The sequence below is a fragment of the Sceloporus occidentalis genome, unplaced genomic scaffold (genome assembly GCF_023333645.1).
Source record: "Sceloporus occidentalis isolate IW3139 unplaced genomic scaffold, rSceOcc1.0.p SCAF_1, whole genome shotgun sequence".
In the NCBI taxonomy this organism is placed as follows: domain Eukaryota; kingdom Metazoa; phylum Chordata; class Lepidosauria; order Squamata; family Phrynosomatidae; genus Sceloporus; species Sceloporus occidentalis.
In genome coordinates, this window is record NW_028316981.1 from 302,892,121 (window position 1) to 302,909,953 (window position 17,833).

The 17,833-nt window shown below is 44.5% G+C and overlaps 2 protein-coding genes across 2 annotated transcripts in view; one reads left to right on the forward strand and one right to left on the reverse strand.

Moving 5' to 3' along the window:
* POLI (DNA polymerase iota) overlaps positions 1-2,154 on the reverse strand; it is a 28,782-nt gene extending 26,628 nt beyond the window's left edge. The window contains exon 1 of the mRNA XM_089497391.1: positions 2,101-2,154. The gene's annotated coding sequence lies outside the window, so the exon portion shown is untranslated. The remainder of the gene's footprint in view (positions 1-2,100) is intronic.
* A 265-nt stretch (positions 2,155-2,419) lies between these two features.
* The window catches only part of MBD2 (methyl-CpG binding domain protein 2), a 71,881-nt gene continuing 56,467 nt past the window's right edge, over positions 2,420-17,833 (forward strand). The window contains exon 1 of the mRNA XM_089497394.1: positions 2,420-2,807. Coding sequence (XP_089353520.1) covers positions 2,692-2,807 — 116 coding nt within the window. The 5' untranslated portion in view covers positions 2,420-2,691. The remainder of the gene's footprint in view (positions 2,808-17,833) is intronic.

Consider the following 17,833-nt stretch of genomic DNA (forward strand, 5'->3'; position numbering starts at 1 on the left):
ACTGCTAGAAACAGCGCACTATAAACTCCTCACCCTGGGTGGTTTTCAAAAATTTAGGGAATGCTTTTGTCATTTGAATATAAATTATATTTGTACCTTGCTGTGACCCGCTTCGATCCTCAAAAAGGGAGAGGTGGGATACAAATAAATATTGTATTATTATTATTATTATTTGCATTTGCTGGGTCTTGATTTTGGTGTTTTTCAGGGCTGGTAGCCAAACTTTGGGCCCGAACAGACAGGCCAAAATAATGCTGCTTCAGGTCACTTTGGAGATATGCTTTTAAAATGATGCATGCGTCCTAAGAGGTCGGAAGCCATGCCAAAGCCACACTCCAGTCCTAAGGACTGCAGCGTAGCTTTGACACAGCTTCTGGCCTCTTAAGATGATGTGTGTGTCATTTAAACAGCATACCTCCAAAGTGACCCAAAGCAGCTTTATTTTAGCCTGTCTGTTCGGGCCCTTTGTTTACTTTCAGGGTTACTTCTTTCCTGTTCATCTTTCCTGTTGCAGTTGTCCAGATATTTGTGGATTTCAATAGGTTTCCTGTGCATTCTGACCTGATAGTTGTTGGTATAGTCCAAAATTTTATGCCCAGGATGGTTTATAACATGTTCTGCTAACAACAGATCAACACACAGATTAACACGTACAGCAAATTGCTTCCTCGCAACCAAGGGTTGCACAGTATGTATGTATGTATGCATATATATATATATATATATATATGTACCCCACTCACTCCCATGCCAGCATTCTCTGAAGATGCCAGCCACAGCTGCTGGTCAAATGTCAAGAATAAACTCTTTTAGGACATGCCAGAAAAACTGTGGATGGAGGCCATGAAAACCGTTGACTTCAAACTATAGTAATGTTTTTTGCACAGCTGTTACTCATTAATCATAATTCCACCATATCACTGAATGTCACGGTGATAGTTGTGACCTAAAACAACCAGCAAAATCAAAACTATAGCTTTAAATTACAAAACCATATGTAAAGCCTCAGCACATTTATTTATGCACAGTTTCATGCAGTTGAAGTGAAAAAGTTGGTAAAAGGTGATATTTTAAAAGAAAACTTTAAAAGAACATATATATATATATATATATATATATATAATTTTAAAATAAAAATAAAACCTGGGACCTTGCCTTTCTCCCCTGACTGAACCCCCTCCTCCACTTCCCCATATCTTCAGCATTTTAATGGGAGATGTGTAAATGCATTGCCAAGACAGTTTCATGTGGTTGAAGATAAAATGTGCTAAAAGATGATGTTATATATTATATAATAATAATAATAATAATAATAGGAAAATAGAAAATAAGAAAATAATAAGAAAAAAGAAGAAAATAAAATACTACTAATAATAATTATATATAATTCTATAATTCTATAATAATAAGAAAGAGAAAAAATAAAATAATATATATATATATATATAATAAAATAAAATAGAAAATAATAATAATAATAATAATAATAATAATAAAGCAGGCCCTCCCTCTATACATCATCCTCCAGAGGGAGAGATGGGCAACTTGGCAGACTAACTCCAGGCCTTGCCTGAAAAAGAAGGAGGGCCCAGTCCCTCTGCCCTGGTCCAAGCCTCTGAGGGAGAGCAGATCTGCGGGACTTTCCCCCTTCCCCACCGCCATTCCCTTCCTCTTTCCTGTATTGTCTTTTTAGAGTGTAATCCTGAGGGCAGGGAAATGCCTAATTTTAAAAAACGTAAGCCGCTCTGATAGCCTTTTGGCTGAAGAGCGGGGTATAAATAAATAAGAAAATAAATAAGAAAATTATATATATATATATATATATATATATATATAAAATAGAAAATAAGATAATAAGAAAAAGAAGATAATAATATATATAATTTTTATGTAATTATATAATGATAATAAGAAAATAAGAAAATAGTAAGAAAGAGAAGAAAATTTTATATATATATATATATATATATATATATAACTAGTTATAAGGAAAAAGAGAATAATAACATATGAAAATAATAAGAAAAAAGAAAATAATAATAATATAATTATATAGTAATAACGATAATAATAATGATATTGGGTGAGGCCATGAGTTACCGCTCTGGGTCACTCCATCCTTCTAGGGACGCCACTGATGCAGCCTAGGATCGCATTGGCCTTTTGAGCCGCCGCATCACACTGTGGGCTGCTGCTGCTGTCCAACTCGCAAGCCTCCAGAGAAGCCAGGTGTCCCTCGCCCTCTATCTCTGCCTCCCCCGCCCCTAAGCGCCTGCCTGCCTGCCTGCCAGCCTCTGGCTCTCTCGCCTGCGCTGCGTCCTCCTTGGCCCGGCCTTTGCCTCCTCCTCCTTGGAGGCGGCGGCTCTATGACCCCGAGGTTCCGAGCGCGGATGATGACACGGATTCGGAGGCTCAGTTACGGAAGCAGCAGCAGCAGCAGCAAGAAGGAGGAGGAGGAGGAGGAGAAGGAGCCTAGAAGCCAAGCAGGCGCCGCCGGGGCCAGTGGTGCTCCCAGCGCAGCAGGGAGCGGAGGACGGCGGAGGGAGCCGGAGCCGGAGCCGGAGGGGGAGAAGAGCTGCTGGGCAGCGGAGCAGGGAGCGGGCAAGAGGCCTGGGCAGCAGCCTGACCCTCCTCCTCTTGCCGCTGCTGCCGCCGCCGCTGCCTGGCCCCCTCCCTCCTTCCTCGCCAGGGATGGAGAAGCGGGGCAAGAGGGTGGACTGCCCGGCCTTGCCCCCCGGATGGAAGAAGGAGGAGGTCATCCGCAAGTCCGGCCTCAGCGCAGGCAAGAGCGATGTCTACTACTTCAGGTGAGCAGACGCAGAGCTCCAGGATAATGGAGCTGAGCCTCTGGATAATGGGGCCGGAGGGGCCTCTGGGCATGGGCAGAGTGCAGGCACCCGCCTCCAAGAACCCTTTGCATACTGGTCTTCATATAAGAGCAGCCAGTGGGCTCTCTGAGCATGGGCAGAGTGCAGACACCTGCCCCCCCCCCCAAGATCCCTTAGCATACTGAGAGTTTCCATACTAATGGAGCCGTGTCTTTAAATAATAGCAGCCAGATGAGCTTCTGAGCATGGGCAGAGTGCACGGCTATATCAGTTTCCAGACTAACAGGGTTATATCTTCTGATAAGAGCAGCAGATGGGTTCTCTGAGCATGAGCAGAATGTATCTGTGCACCTCCTTCTGTATACTGAGTTTCCAGACTAACACGGTTGTATCTTTTTATAACAGCAGCCAGAGGGGCCTCTGAGCATGGGCAGAGTGCAGTCGCCCTCCTCCACAATCCCTTTGCATACTGTTTTTCAAACTAATGCAGCTGAATATTTATATAAGAGCAGCCAGAGGGGCCTCTGATCATGGACAGAGTGTAGCTGTGCACCTCCTTTGGTAAACTGAGTTTCCAGACTAACAGGGCTATATCTTCATGTAAGGGCAGCCAGAGGGGCCTCTGAGCATGGGCAGAGTGTATACTGAGTTACCAGACTAACAAGGTTGTATCTTTATATAATAGCAGCCAGAGGGGCCTCTGAGCATAGGCAGAGTGCAGCCGCCTGCCTCCAATATCCCCTTGCATACTGAGTTTCCAGACTAATAGAGCTGTGTCTTTATATAATAGGAGCCAAAGGGGTCTCTGAGCATGGGCAGAGTGTAGCCATGCACCTCCTTTTGTATATTGAGTTTCCAGAATAACAGGGCTATATCTTCCTGCAGTGGGGCCTCTGCACATGAGCAGAATGCAGCTGCCTGCCTCCCAGATCCCTTTGCAGATTGGTTTCCAAACTAAGGCAGCTTTATCTTCTGAGTTTCCAGACTAACATGGTTGTATCTTTGTATAACAGCAGCCAGAGGGGTCTCTGAGCATGGGCAGAGTTCAGCCACCCACCTCCAAGATCCCTTTGCATATTGGTTTCCAGACTAACAGGGCTATAGCTTCCTATAAGAGCAGCTGGTGGCCTCTGAGCATGGGCAGAGTTCAGCTGTCCGTCTCCAAGATCCCTCCAAGACACGGCTATATCTTTATATAGTAGCAACCAGTGGGGCCTCTGAGCATGGACAGAGTGCAACCTCCCGTCCCCAAGATCCTCTGCATGCTTGTTTCCAGAGTAATTCAGCTGTATCTTTATATAATAGCAGCCAGAGGGGTCTCTGAATATGGGCAGCCACCCGCCCATATCCCTTTGCATACTGGTTTCCACACTAACAGGGCTATGTCTTCCTATAAGAACAACTGGTGGGGCCTCTGAGCATGGGCAGAGCACAGCCACCTGCCCCCAAGACTCTTCTGTATACTGCAAAGATAAAGCCGTGTTAGTCTGTAGAACCAGTGTGGAGAGAGAGGTTTTGTAGCAGCTTTTGAGACCAACTGAAACAAAGAAGTTGGCAGCATGAGCTTTTCTAGACTTGAGTCTACTTCCTTAGATGCAACCATAGTTGCAACTGGACTTGCCACTTCATTTCCTAACACAAAGGATTTGGGATTTGAATTTATGTTCTCACAGACTAATAGCATATATAGGTCTGTCTCTGGCTTTCCACTCCACCAAATGCATCTGAGGAAGTAGACTTAAGCCTACGAAAGCTCATATCGCCAACTTCTTTTTCCAGTTAGTCTCAAAGGGGCTACAGGATGTATCTACCTTTTGGATACTGAGTTTCCAAACTAACATGGCTATATCTGTACTATATATAATAGCAGCTGATGGGGCCTCTGAGCATGGGCAGAGTGACATGAAATTTTATTTATATTAGTGTTTTTAGCTTTTATTTTGTAGTGTCCTACATTTTTTCCTTGAATGCCTTACATTTTTGTTACCTTGTCCTCCTTTGCGGTTAGGACATCTAGTCACCCTGTTTATACAAAACTTGTACAAAGGCCATATATATATATAAAGCACCACTAAGATACTAACAACATATAAACGAACATCCCCTTTGCACTTATTCCTCTCCCAGTTAAAAGATTACTCTTTCTGCCACCCTTATGGTGACAGCTTTCAAAGAGGCCACTGTCTTTGGTTTGGTTTTTTTTTGGGGGGGGGGGGATGGAAAGAGGCTTGTGGCCTCCTGAGGTCTACTTGTTTCCTTTCCAAAATGCCATTTTTCTTTGGAGGCCATGGCACTCCAGATGGGCAAAGTGCCATCCTTGTTTTTGTGGGGAGGTTGGCATCTTACAGGCCTCCTGGGTTGCAGAGGAGGTCTTGAAGAGTGGAGACTTGTAAACTTTGAGGGAACTGAGAAACCTGGCGTTTCTGATTTGGGGAGTAAAGACGGGTTTATGTAACTCAGAGTGACAGACAGGGCCTGGAGAGACTGGGCCAATGTCCAGGGCTTGGCATCTCATGTTGGATTCTGTCCTCTTCCTCTTCCCTTTTGTTCCTCAGCATGCATATCCTGGTACCATCCCTGGGGTGTGTGTGTGTGCCTTCAGAATGGCTTATGGAGAACCCATGCATTTTATAGGGTTTTATACTTCTTCTCTTCTCTCATTCCCCTTGTCATCCTATTCTTTGCAAGCCTTTTTGTCTATATTATTTTTCATACAGACGGAGCCGCCAAATCATAGAAGCACAGAATTAGAAGAGGCCTCAAAGGCCATCCAGTCCAAACCCCCGCCATGCAGGAACTCACAATCAAATATGACAGGTGGCCATCCAGCCTCTGCTTAAAAACCTCCAAAGAAGGAGATGCCACCGCTTTCCAAGGGAGCGTGTTCCTCTCTCGAACAGCTCTCATTGTCAGGAAGTTTCTTCTAATGTTTAGGTGAAGTCTCCATTCCTGTAGTTTGAATCCATTGCTCTCTCTGGGTTCTGCTCTCTGGAGCGGCAGAAAACAAGCTTACTCCATCCTCAGTATGACACCCCTTCAAATATTTAAACAGGGTTATCAATTTTAACCAATCAGTCAATTTCATTACCTGCTTGGTGGCCCTTCTACCTTTAATACTGTTGTTATTGTGTGCCTTCTAGTTGTTTCCGACTTGTGGGAATGGAGCATGAATGCTTGGAGACAACACAACACCTTTCGTACATTGTCAGGCCTCTGGGAAATGTTTAAGGAGAAAGGGATTTAGTAATGAGAACCAGCATGGCATAATAGTTTGAGTATGACTCTGGAAACCAGGGTCAGATTCCCAGATCAGCCAGGAAATCATCAGAGAACGGCAGTGGCAATCCCCTTCTAAAGAAACCTGCCAAGAAAACCCCATGATAGGTTCACCTTAGGATTGCCATAAGGTGACTTGTAGGCACACTAGAACAACAAAGGAGGTCTATCATAGGGTTTTCTTGGCAGGTTTCTTCAGAGGGGGTTTGCCATTGCCATCCCTTGAGGCTGAGAGAGTATGACTTGCCCAAGTGGGTTTCCATGGCCAAGCGGGGATTCGAACCCTGGCCTTACAATGTACTAGTCCAATGCTTAAGCCATTACACCATGCTGGCCCTCAGATATATATTGTAGAGATCTGGTGTGGCATAGTGGTCTGCAACTCTGGAGACACGAGTTCAATTCCCCGCTCAGCCATAAAACCCCACTGGATGACCTTGGTCAAGTCACACTCTCTCAGCCTCTGAGAGAGAAACCCCACGACAGGATCACCTTAGGGTAGCCATAAGTTGGAAAAAATTTGAAGGCTCACAACAACAACAGCAACAGCAGCAGCAGCAGCAATAACAACAACACATATTTATTACCCTGGTATTAATCTTAATCTTTGTGGTTCCCAGAGGAGGAGTTTTGCCTCATGACAGGCCTGGGGTGGGATGATAAAAGGTGTGTCAGCCGTTTTGGTTGCCAAGCAAAGCAAGCATGCCTAGGAAAACTTCAGTGCAAGGGAACTTTTGAGTCCATGTGTAATATGTGAATGTCTTTTTTACTCCCCCCCTTTGTTTTTTCCCCCCAGGGGTCTATCATGACACCACATGTCACCACTAGCTACTCGGAGTAACCACTAGGCAGTCAGTCCTGCTCTTGTAGCCTGGCCTCTCTGAAAGAGTTGTGGTAGTTTGGCATTGCTGCTGCTGGTGTTTGGAAAAGTTGGTTTTTTGTACTGCAGCTCCCAGAATCCGCCCATTCAGTGTGACCGTAGCTTATTCACCTAGGCAATCTCCTGAGATGAAGGTAGCTTGGGAGTGGCATCCCTGGCATGAAGAGGCATCTTGGATGGAAAACCCTGGGCGCTTTCTTTCCTGCCACCTATACCTCTGTGCCACCCACATGGGCATCTCTGGCTTCTTCCCCTCTGTGCTCTCCTGCAGCTTCTGTTCCAGGCAAGGACAAAAAGTACCTCATCCCTTGTCTGGCCTCATCCTTTGCCTATATTCCAGAAGGAGAAGGCAAGGCTGGGTAACCATTGCCCCCCACCAGATCTTTGCAGCTACAACACCATAAATCCCTACCATTGGCCATGCACAGTAGGGTGAGTAAGGTGAATGGGAACAGTTTGGTCTCCTTGTTACTGCAGTGGGTGCAACCAGTGGCCAAGCTGGCAGGGGATTCTGGAAGGCACAGTCACCAAAAAACCACTTTCCCATCTGGAAAAATCTTAAAAACATCCAGAGGGCCTGAGTTTGGGAATTACTGGATAGGAAAATACTTTGAGGACAAGCACCCATAAAGTGCTGCCCATGGGGCCAATCTCTTTATAGGTTTTGGACAACGCTTGTAAAAGATACATGGGGGTGGGCCCTGCAACTCTCAGTGGCCATACTTGCTGTGGGATTCTGAACATTGTCTCCTAAATTAGCTTTACTAAGCTCTGCTGTCAACTTTTCACCATCTCCCTCCCCGCTTGTCTTTTCCCTAGATTACAAAGTAATTTCTCCATGTGTATCTTGTTTCTGCTGACACAGCCTATTTTCCTGCTATTGCCAGGACTGTTGTTTCTACCATTGCTATCTAGACCTCTGTATGGTCCTTGAAGCTTGCCAGCTGAACGATGCTTTTTAAAATCATGTGCTTGTTGCAGAATTCCTGTGAGTTTTAAGACTGAGCTGCAGGTTATATTAAATTTTGTGTTATTGTTTTCTGAGATAAAAGAATCTAGTAACACCTTTGAGACAAACTCAGTGCATCTGATAAAGTGGACTATAGTCCATGAAAACCTGTGCTCAAAACTAATTTTATCCAGATGGTCTCAGTGGTGCTAGAATACAGGATTCCTTGATGTCATTTTATGCTAAAATAGAGTAACACAGCTATCTCTTTGCATTTTTCCTGATACTTTTATTTTTTGAAAGAAGGCTTTGGAGGCTGCATTAAATAGCAGATGAAAGACCAGTGGAGAGAATGCTTGCTATACATTCTTACTAAAGCATTTACCTTCTTTTATCTCTCCTGAAACACTGTCTGCCACTACCCACCACCATGCAGGAAAAAGATGCAGAGGCCAGTTTCCATTCCTATTGCTGGATTCTAGCTCCCATTAGCCTAGCGAGCAGTTCGTGAAAAGGGATCATGGGAGTTGGACTCCAGAAATACATGGAGAACCATAGTTGCCTAATATAGAGCATAGTTGCTCTAATATTGACATCCAACTATATCTTCATTTTATAAGTGGGGAACTAAATTGTAAGTTGCTTTGGAGCTTCTTCCTTACCTCAAAAGATTGCTCAGAAATTATTTTTAAAGGAAATCATTAGGTTGAGACAGCAAGAAAGCACCAGTGTGGAGTGGTGCACCTGGACTTGGAAGTGACAGATTATATTCCTCCATGCAGTCATGACATTTTAGTGGGTGACCCATGAGATAGTTAAACCTCACAGGGTTGTTGTGGGGAGAAGATATGGGATGGGAACAGAACCACGTGTGTCATCTTAAAGGAAAGAGTGACTACAGATGTAGCCAACAAAATCATTAATATAACCAACATTACACAGTGAGTCAGTAGCTGAGGTGAGATTTGAATTCATCTCTCAGGATTCACATCTGCTCCTTGTGTTCTCTATTACATTGAGGCAAATTGCTTAAATCCCGTGCAGAAACGGGATTTTAAAATTTGGAAAACACCTGCAAGTGCAGGATGTTTTCAGACGCGTTTTGTTTGTCTCCACTTCCTGCTAGAAGAGCAGAGCACTTACGTCAAGCAGGGCCAACAGCATCTTGTGTTTGTTTCTTGTGTTGAGCCAATATGATTGACTTTGGGAGACCAGGGTTCAAGTCACTGCTCAGCCATGGAAACACACTGGGTGTGTCACTCACTGGTTGGCCTTGAGCTAATCATATTCTGTCAACCAAAGAGGAAGATAATGGCAAATCTCCTTTGAACAAATCTTGCCAGGAAAACCGTATGACAGAGTTGTCATAAATTGGCGCTGATTTGAAGGCACATAACAACTGTCAACCATCTGGCTTTTCTCCTTTTCTTTTCTTTTCTTTTTTTGGTTACACTTTTCTTGGTTTTTAAGGGTTTGGATGCTTATGTAGTGTTTCAATAAACAAGATGAAGAAGTAATCGAAATATACCAAAATTGACAGTGGAGGAGACTTTAAGATGCAACTGGCATGAACATTCTCTTATTTTTTGCTTATATTTGAGGGGGTGGGATATAATGGCCACCAATAATAAGACATTTTTCAGATCTGTAACTAGTTATTTGGAGGAAGTAATGAGGGAGAGGTGTGAGCCATAAGACCACACATTATGCTTGTTATTTGGATTGGTAGCTGTTTTCTTCTGTCCATGGCAGGGTATACCCATTCCATGTTCAAGGGTTTCAGTTTCACATTAGAAATGTTTTAACATGTTCAGGCAAAATATGCTACATATCTCTTGTGAGTCAACCATGCTTCATTCTCACCAGTGGTCTGTCTTGGCATGAGCATGAGGCTGTGTTCATTTGCTAATGATACACTTCATGCCATTTTTCAAAACAGAGCTATTAACGGAGTTAAAGCAAGGATGGGAATGGTGCTAAACTCTAGGTGTTATTGGACTGCAACTCCCATCATTCCTCATCATAAGCCCTGCTGGCTAGGGATGCTGGAATGTGCAGTGCAACAATACTAGAGGGCCCACGTTCCCAACTGCTAGGTTAAAGACTGTACTGTATGGGAGCCAGATATTCATGAACATTGCTAGCTTTGCACCTTTGTGACCCATAGAAAAACAGGATGGCAATTGCAGGAGACCAGCTGCTTTCTGTACTGTTATGCAATCCAAGCAAATACAGCTTTAAGTTCACTTTGTTCATGTGCTGCTTCTCCTGAGGAAATGGTGCTCAGGTGTCTCACAATAAATGGAAACTCATGAAAACACACAGTATTTGGGGAACAAAAGCAATTTGTTGAAGAAAAATGATCAACAGATGCAAAGAAGATAAACAACTTAATAAAAGTAAAATAAATTGAGCAATGCAAATGCAGTAACGTAAACCCAGAAATCGGTACACAGCTCCTCCCCATCTCATAACCAAACTGTGTTCTAAATGTGCTGCAACAGCCTGGATTTGCACGAATATAATAATAATAAATAAAATGTTTATTTGTATACCGCTTTTCCTGGGATCAAAGCGGTTAACAGCATTAAAGAACAGTTTAAAATTACAGCAGATTAAAAAGAATTACACAATTTACAAATAAAACACAGCCAAAACACATGTCAGCTCAACAGTGCTGACAAAAAAAGGGGGGGGGGAGTATTCGGAAGATAGGAATCAGGGGTAGGCCTGCTCAAAAAGATATGTCTTCAACCCCTTTTTGAATTGGATAAGGGAGGTGGCCGAGCGGAGCTCGACGGGCAGCGAGTTCCAGAGGTTGGGGGCCGAGGTGGTAAAGGCCCTCCTAGTGGTGGTAACCAGCCTGGCTTCTGGAACACTTAACAATTGCTGCCCAGATGACCTGAGTGTGCAGGGCGGATTGTGTGGAGAGAGGCGGTCCTTCATTACATGTCAAAGTTCTCACTGGGCAGTTCTGCATCAAATGAGAATGATACCAAAAGGGCACTTTGACTGTTTGAAGGCAACAGCTTTTCCCCCCTTTTCTTTTGATTTAAGAAAGGGGATCTAAAAAGAACGGGACCCATTACAATCTCATATTGTCCCAGGTGCTACAGTCAGGGTGGAGAGACTATGTCCCATGGGACACATGTGGCCCCTGGGCTTTACATGGGCAAATTGTAATATAGGTGTATACGAGAGGCTAGCTCCCTCATCTCTACTCCAGAGAAGGTGAGGAATGTTAAAAGGGAAGTACTGGGGGCAACATTACCTACTAGAAGGATTTGGCTACAAGTCCCACCACCCCCAGCAAGCATTATTGTGGGGACTATGTGAACTGCAGTCTAACCCATCTAAGGGTTGCCAGGTGGGTGATGCTGAGAAAAGGGAGTAGCAATGACGGCCAATTTTCTTCTAAGAGAAAAATGCTTTTTTATTTTTGTTTAAAACAGTTGGTGGGAAGAGAACAAAATAACATTGAAATAGCAGGTGGCACCTCCCTGAGGCTTTTGAGGACATGATTTGCCATTGGAAGAGAGAAGGAGGGGCTGAAAGGATCCTCAGATCTGTACTAATCACATTTCTGTTCTACGTATACAGAGTAGGTTATATCAGTTTTGAAGCAAGTGTTACTAAAAGCTGGCCAAGCAATGTACAGATCAAATATAATAACACATTAAGACAAATGTCATTTACTTGAAGCAGCCTGTATCGTCACTTCTGAAGGAGAGTCTTGGATAGTCCCACTTACTGAAGTCAGGCCTTCTCAGTAGTGGCCCTCATCTGCAGAATGTGTCCTCACTAGGCAGATGCATGTGATGCTTTTATATGTTGTGCAGTGCAATTCTAAGCAAGTTTACACAGAAGCAAAACAGTAGCCCTTCAGCTATAGTTTTGTACGCACTTACCTGAAGCAAGCCACATTGTGACTAAATGTGTGAGTGGATATCTCTAGGATTGTGCTGCAAGTTATGAGTTAGGATGTCTTGAGTTCTAATGTTGCTTCTGCAAGGAACTGTCTACATTCTTCCATCTGTAATCTGGAATGATTATCATATTAAAATGAATAGTATAGGATTGTGATAAGGATTGTGTAGCTAATGAATGGGTGGGGATGAAGCAGCACTCTAGATGTCTGTGCAGTAGAACTTCCAGCATTTGAAGGGACATACATTTCCCACTCTTGAGCTACAAAAAGTTATACACAGCTCTGATCAGGCAACAGTTAGGTTTTGTGGGAAGAAAGAAGGGGGACATAATATGATTGAAATGTATTGGGACAGTGGAAAGGAGAACTTGAAGTCACCTGAAGAATTTTCTCCTGTGTACTGCACTTTAAGGACATGGGCAAATTGTAATGGGTTCAGAGGAGGGCACCAAAATAGTTGGAAGTTTGGGAAAATAAGAGAGACAGTGTGGTATAATGGTTTGAGCATTGGACTGCAGCTCTGGGGATCCCAGTTTGATTCCTCACTTGGCCATGGAAACCTACCTTGGTTGAGTCACACAGCCCCAGAAAACCCTATAATAGGGTTGCCTTAGGGTTGGCATAAGTCAGAAATGATGTGGAGGCAAACAACAACAGCAGTCTGGGAAATAAGTGCTACAAAGAAAGATAGAAGCTGAGTACCTTTAGTCTGGAAAAGACAAGATTATGGCACAATCACAGTGCATTGGTAGTACTCCACCAATACCCAGAGGGTTATAGAAGAGAATAAAGATTCATTGCCACCCAAGAAGATACCCAAAGGCAAAATTACAGGAAGACAGAATGACTGAAGAATAAGAGAAATTTCTTAAAGAGTTCAGGCTATTGAACAGTGGAAGCAATTATTTAATAGTAGGGCTGCCTCCGATACAGTGGAGTTTTGCACAAGCATCCCTTGGGAATGCTGAAGCTCTGGATCTGCTGCCTTGAACAGAAGAAGCAAATTACTATTCCTTATTGGATTATGTATGTTGAAGATTTATACCCCTGCCAGTAGGGTTCGATTCCAGCTTGGCCATAAAACCCACTGACCTTGGGCAAGTCACATGCTCTCAACCTCAGGGAAAGGCAGTGGCCAATCTCCTCTGAACAAATCGTGCCAAGAAAATCCCATGAAACGTTTGCCTTGGGGTTGCCCTAAACTGGAAATGACTTGAGGGCATACAATACACACACAAACCTTCAATGAAATGATTCTTTGTGCTGTTTGCAAGCAGCAGGTTGCAACCATTAAAGATCTCCCAAACTTGCCCATATACACACACAACCTGGGAAACCCTGAAATCTGGCTGATGGTGCTGCCTTGCTATTGTGTAGCTCACAGCTTAACTGGATGTTGGAATGAACTGTTTGTTCTAAGGAAGAGGGGACAGCCAGCTCCTTGAAGAGTCTCCTTCTCTGGCCACTGGTTTTCCTCTTACTGTGATGTTCTTTCTAGGAATTGAGTTTTGTGAGAATTGGAGAAGCAGGATTGTTGCAGCATCCACTGGGCAACTGTGCTTCCCTTCAGTTCTCTTGTGCCAGGACCAACAAGGCCTTGATACCATCTCCATGGCACGTAAATAAAATAAAAAATAAATAAAGGGTTTTGGGGGAGTGTTTACAACTCCCTCCCCCCAGCCTGGATTCCCCCCAGAGGAAAATGTTTCCAAGTGCTCACCGCATCTATGGGCTGGGAAGAAGAGGAGAAGGAGGGCAGCGACCTCCAAATATGAATTCAGCTCCCCGAATATTAAAAATTTCCTTCAGTTTCAACATTTCTAGCATTTCAGCAACTGAAAACTTCAGTCAAGCATTTAGAAATACGGTGGAGATGTTAGCCACAGATGCTGGCGAAATGTCAGGAATAAACTCTTCTAGAATATGGCCACATGGCCCGAAAAACCCACAAAAAACTATGGATGCCGGCCATGAAAGCCTTTGATTTCACGTTTAGAAATACAGTTTAGGCATCCAGAGAAAAGGAGTAACCAATTTTACCTAGTGAATGTGCACACAGGAAATATAAGGGCAGTAGTAGTAGCAGTAGTTGTTGTTCTGTACCTTCAGGTTATTTCTGACTTGTGAGAGCGTGAACCTTCTCTATCAGAGCGCTATGGTGCCACAACAGACTACAAATCCAGGATTCTATAGCACTGAGCTGTGGTAGTTAAAGTGGTGTCAAACTGCATTATTTCTGCAGTGCAGATGCAACTTTAATGTAATTATAAAAATAACCACCACCTCTCTTATATGTCCATGGAATGGACTATGGAATTAGAGCTGTTTGATCCCACTTTAACAGTTATAGCTCCAGAGAGGTCTAATGGATGTGGTACTTGGAAACCCAGATTTTTTCAACACACTACAAATCCCAGTATTCCATTGAGAAGAAACTATGGCAGTTAAACTGAGATCAAACTGCTATAATTGTGTAGTGTGGATAATTCATTAAGTCACTGTTAATCAGTCTCTCTCATGTGGTGGAAAGGCACGCCATCAGCCTCTGAGAAGATGGCCAATTGTCAGGAATGTTGGGGTTTGTAATCTGAAACATTGGGAGAACACCTGGTTGTTGAAGGTGGTTCTAAGAGATTTCTCCCTTTCCCGAAATTTAGAATTGGTTTGGTGGGAGATAAGCAAAAGACCCAGTGGAAATGAATGTTAAGTCCTGTCATCCGAAATAGCTGAAGCAGTTGCCCTATTCAGATGGGAACTTGGAATGAAAGTATTTATTTATAGCTTTTTTAAAAAAAAAAATTGGCTTTTCATTTATATTTTAACTGCCTTTCAAAAATGTTTTAAATTAATGTTTTTAATATGAATGCTTGTTTAATAAGGTTTTTAAACATTTGTACTATACATTGTTCTAAAATGTGTGCTATTTTGGGTCCCACAGAAAGAAAAAGTTGGGATATAAATAAAATAAAATATCCAGCAATTTCAGAGTGATTTACAGCAGATTCTGTAAACCCAATAGTTAAAAATAACAAAACGGTTTTAAAAACAGTTCATTTAAGGCCACAGGTAGCTGGCAACAATAACAATGAAGGACGTATTTGCTTATTGAATAACATTTTAAATACATTTATACTGAGTATGATGGAGAGGAGATATTGGAAGTTAGGGTTGCCAGATCTCAGAAGTTGACTCTAAGTCAGGGGTAGGCAACCTTTTTGAGCCGGGGGCTGTCCCTCAGACAACTGGGGGGCCGAAGCTGGGGGGTGGAGCTTCCACCCCCAGGGGTGGAGCTTCCACCCTCCAGGGGCAGAGCCACATGCCTGGGCGGAGCTTCCACCCTCCGGGGGCAGGGCCTTCTCTGCTCCCTTTCCCGACCTCCAGCTGTCTGAGAGACAGCTAGAAGTGGGGGGGAATTGGGAGAGGGGGTGACAGGCGCGCGCCTGCTCCTCCTGCCCTTCTTTGGCCCCCAGCTGCCTCTCAGAGACAGCTGAGGACCAGTAAGGGCCCGTGAGGGGCAGGAGCAACAGGCGTGCGGCCCCTGCTCCTTTCCTCGGGGCTTTGCCAGGCCTGAGGTGTCCTCCGAAGGACACCTCAGGTCTGCCGAAGCCCCGTGCGGAGGAGGAGGCGTGTGCCCGCCCTCCTCCTCGGCCCTTTCCTTCGGCCGAACGGGCTCCAAGGGGCCCATTCGGCCAAAGGGGAGGGAGGCCGAAGGGAAGGGCTTGGGCACCCGTCCCAGGCCACTCCCTTCGGCCGAAACCACTATCATTGTTAAAGCAGACCTTTTAGCATTAAAAGCACCGAAAATACACAGAAATGCACTTTGGAAAGTCACACTGTCTCACCTTCAGAAAGAGTCTTCTTCTTTTTCTTCCTCCTCTTCCTGCTCCTTCCTTCCTCACTCCTCCTCCTTCTTCTTCCTCCTCCTTCTTCCTCCTCCTTCTTCCTCCTCCTCTTCTTCCTTCCTCCTCCTTCCTTCCTCCTCCCTCTTCCTTCCTTCCTTCCTTCCTTCCTCCCTTCCTCCCTCCCTCCTCCTGCTCCTTCCTTCCTCTCTCCTCCTTCTCTTCCTGCTCCTCTTCCCCTGCGGGACGGGCAGCCACGGGTAGGGCGGGAAGGAGGAGGAGGACCCCTGCCCCTTCCTGCCCTGCCCGCGGCTGTCTGGAGCCGCAGGAAGGGAGGGAAAGGGCAGGGGGACCCCCGCCCCTTCCTTCTCTCCCCGCGGCTGTCGCAGCTGTGGGAAGGGAGGGAAAGGGCAGGTAGACCCCCGCCCCTTCCTGCCCTGCCTAAGGAGGAGCTCCTCCTCTTGAGGCTGGCTGGCCAATGGGGGCAGGCTGGAGCTCCAACAGCCTGCCCCCTGGCAGCAGCCATTGGCCAGCCAGCCCCAGGAGGGCTACAGGAAGTCATGGGTGGGCGGCGGCGGCAGCGCACTGTCTGTGGCCCACCCTCCTCGGCACTGCCGCTGCCGCAGTAACACTTGCGGCAATCAGCGGCAGGACCAGGCTGGGGCCAGTCCTGTTGCCTCGGTGGGCTGGATGTGACTCGCGGGCCGAGGGTTGCCGATCCCTGCTCTAAGTCTTCAGTTTTTGAGGGTCATCTCCAGGTGGGAATGTGTGTGCATGCATCTTCAAGTTGCCTGTCAATTTATGGTGATACAATGGATTTCATAATTCTTTCAGGTAAGGACTATTCAAAGGTAGTTTTGCCAGCTCCTTCCTCTGACATACAGAATACAACACCTACTATTTGTCGGTAGTTTAACATTCAAGTACAGTCGGCCCTTCTTATACATGGATGTTTTATACACAGATTCAAGCATCCATGGTTTGAAAATGTTCAAAAAAAGTATACATTTCAAATATCAAACCTTGATTTTCCAATTTTTATAAGGGAAACCCTTTTGCTATGTCATTATATGTAATGGGACTTGAGCATCCACGGACGTTGTTATTCACAAGGGATCTTGGAACCAAACAGCCATGTATAACAAGGGTCCACTGTACTAACCAGGGTTGACTCTGCTTAGCTTCTAAGATCACAAGGGATTTGGTTCCAAGATCAGGCAGGATCTGGCATTTACACATATACCCCTGACCCCTAGGAAGACAAAGGCACACATTCTTCAGTTTTAGTGGGCTTGACTTTAGGCAAGAGGAAAGGGCTGTGTGCAAATCTCTAGCTCAGCTAGTAGACCTACAGCTTACTCTGTGTCAAGTTGTCTCTGAACCTATCATAGGGTTTTCTGGGCAAGTTTCTTGAGAAGGGGTTTGCCTTTACCTCTCTCTGAGGCTGAGAGAGTGTGACTTGCCAAAGGTTTCCATGGCTGAACGGTGGGAATCGAACCCTGTCTCCAGACTCAAAGACCAGCACTCAAACCACTGCACCATGCTGGCTCTTCAGTTTACTACAGTTTGCAAAGTTTAAGTGGTTTGTTCCTGCAACTTTCAAAGCTCTCTGGGAAGTTTGTGTATTTACGGTAGTTCTTTGGCCTTCTCTTTCCCTCTCAGTTGTTGTGGTGGCAGAGTTCACCTTCTGCTCTGCTCTGCATCCACCTTCTAGCAAGAAGCAAGAAGGCTAGATTAAATGCTCCTTGTCCAATTTCCTTAAATAAGTGAGAAGGAATAACCTCATTTCACTCTCATCCGAGTACAATTTCTTACATAAGATTTATCTCTTAATTTCCAAACAGGAAAATATGTTCATTCTTTCTTTCACTCTCACTCTCTGTGTGTCTGTGCTTTAGTGACAAACTGTGAGCAACTGTGGTTGATACTTAATGCATAACTCTTTTAAATATAATATTTTATTGACATATACATTCAGCAATCTAAAACAACATTTAGGATCAGACTACACATTACAAACTACCACAAACTCAACTTAATGAAAACTACAAACTACATACTGAATAACATACTAGTTAATAACCGACAACAAAAACAAAATGAAACAAAAGAAAAACAATTGGCTTCTAACCT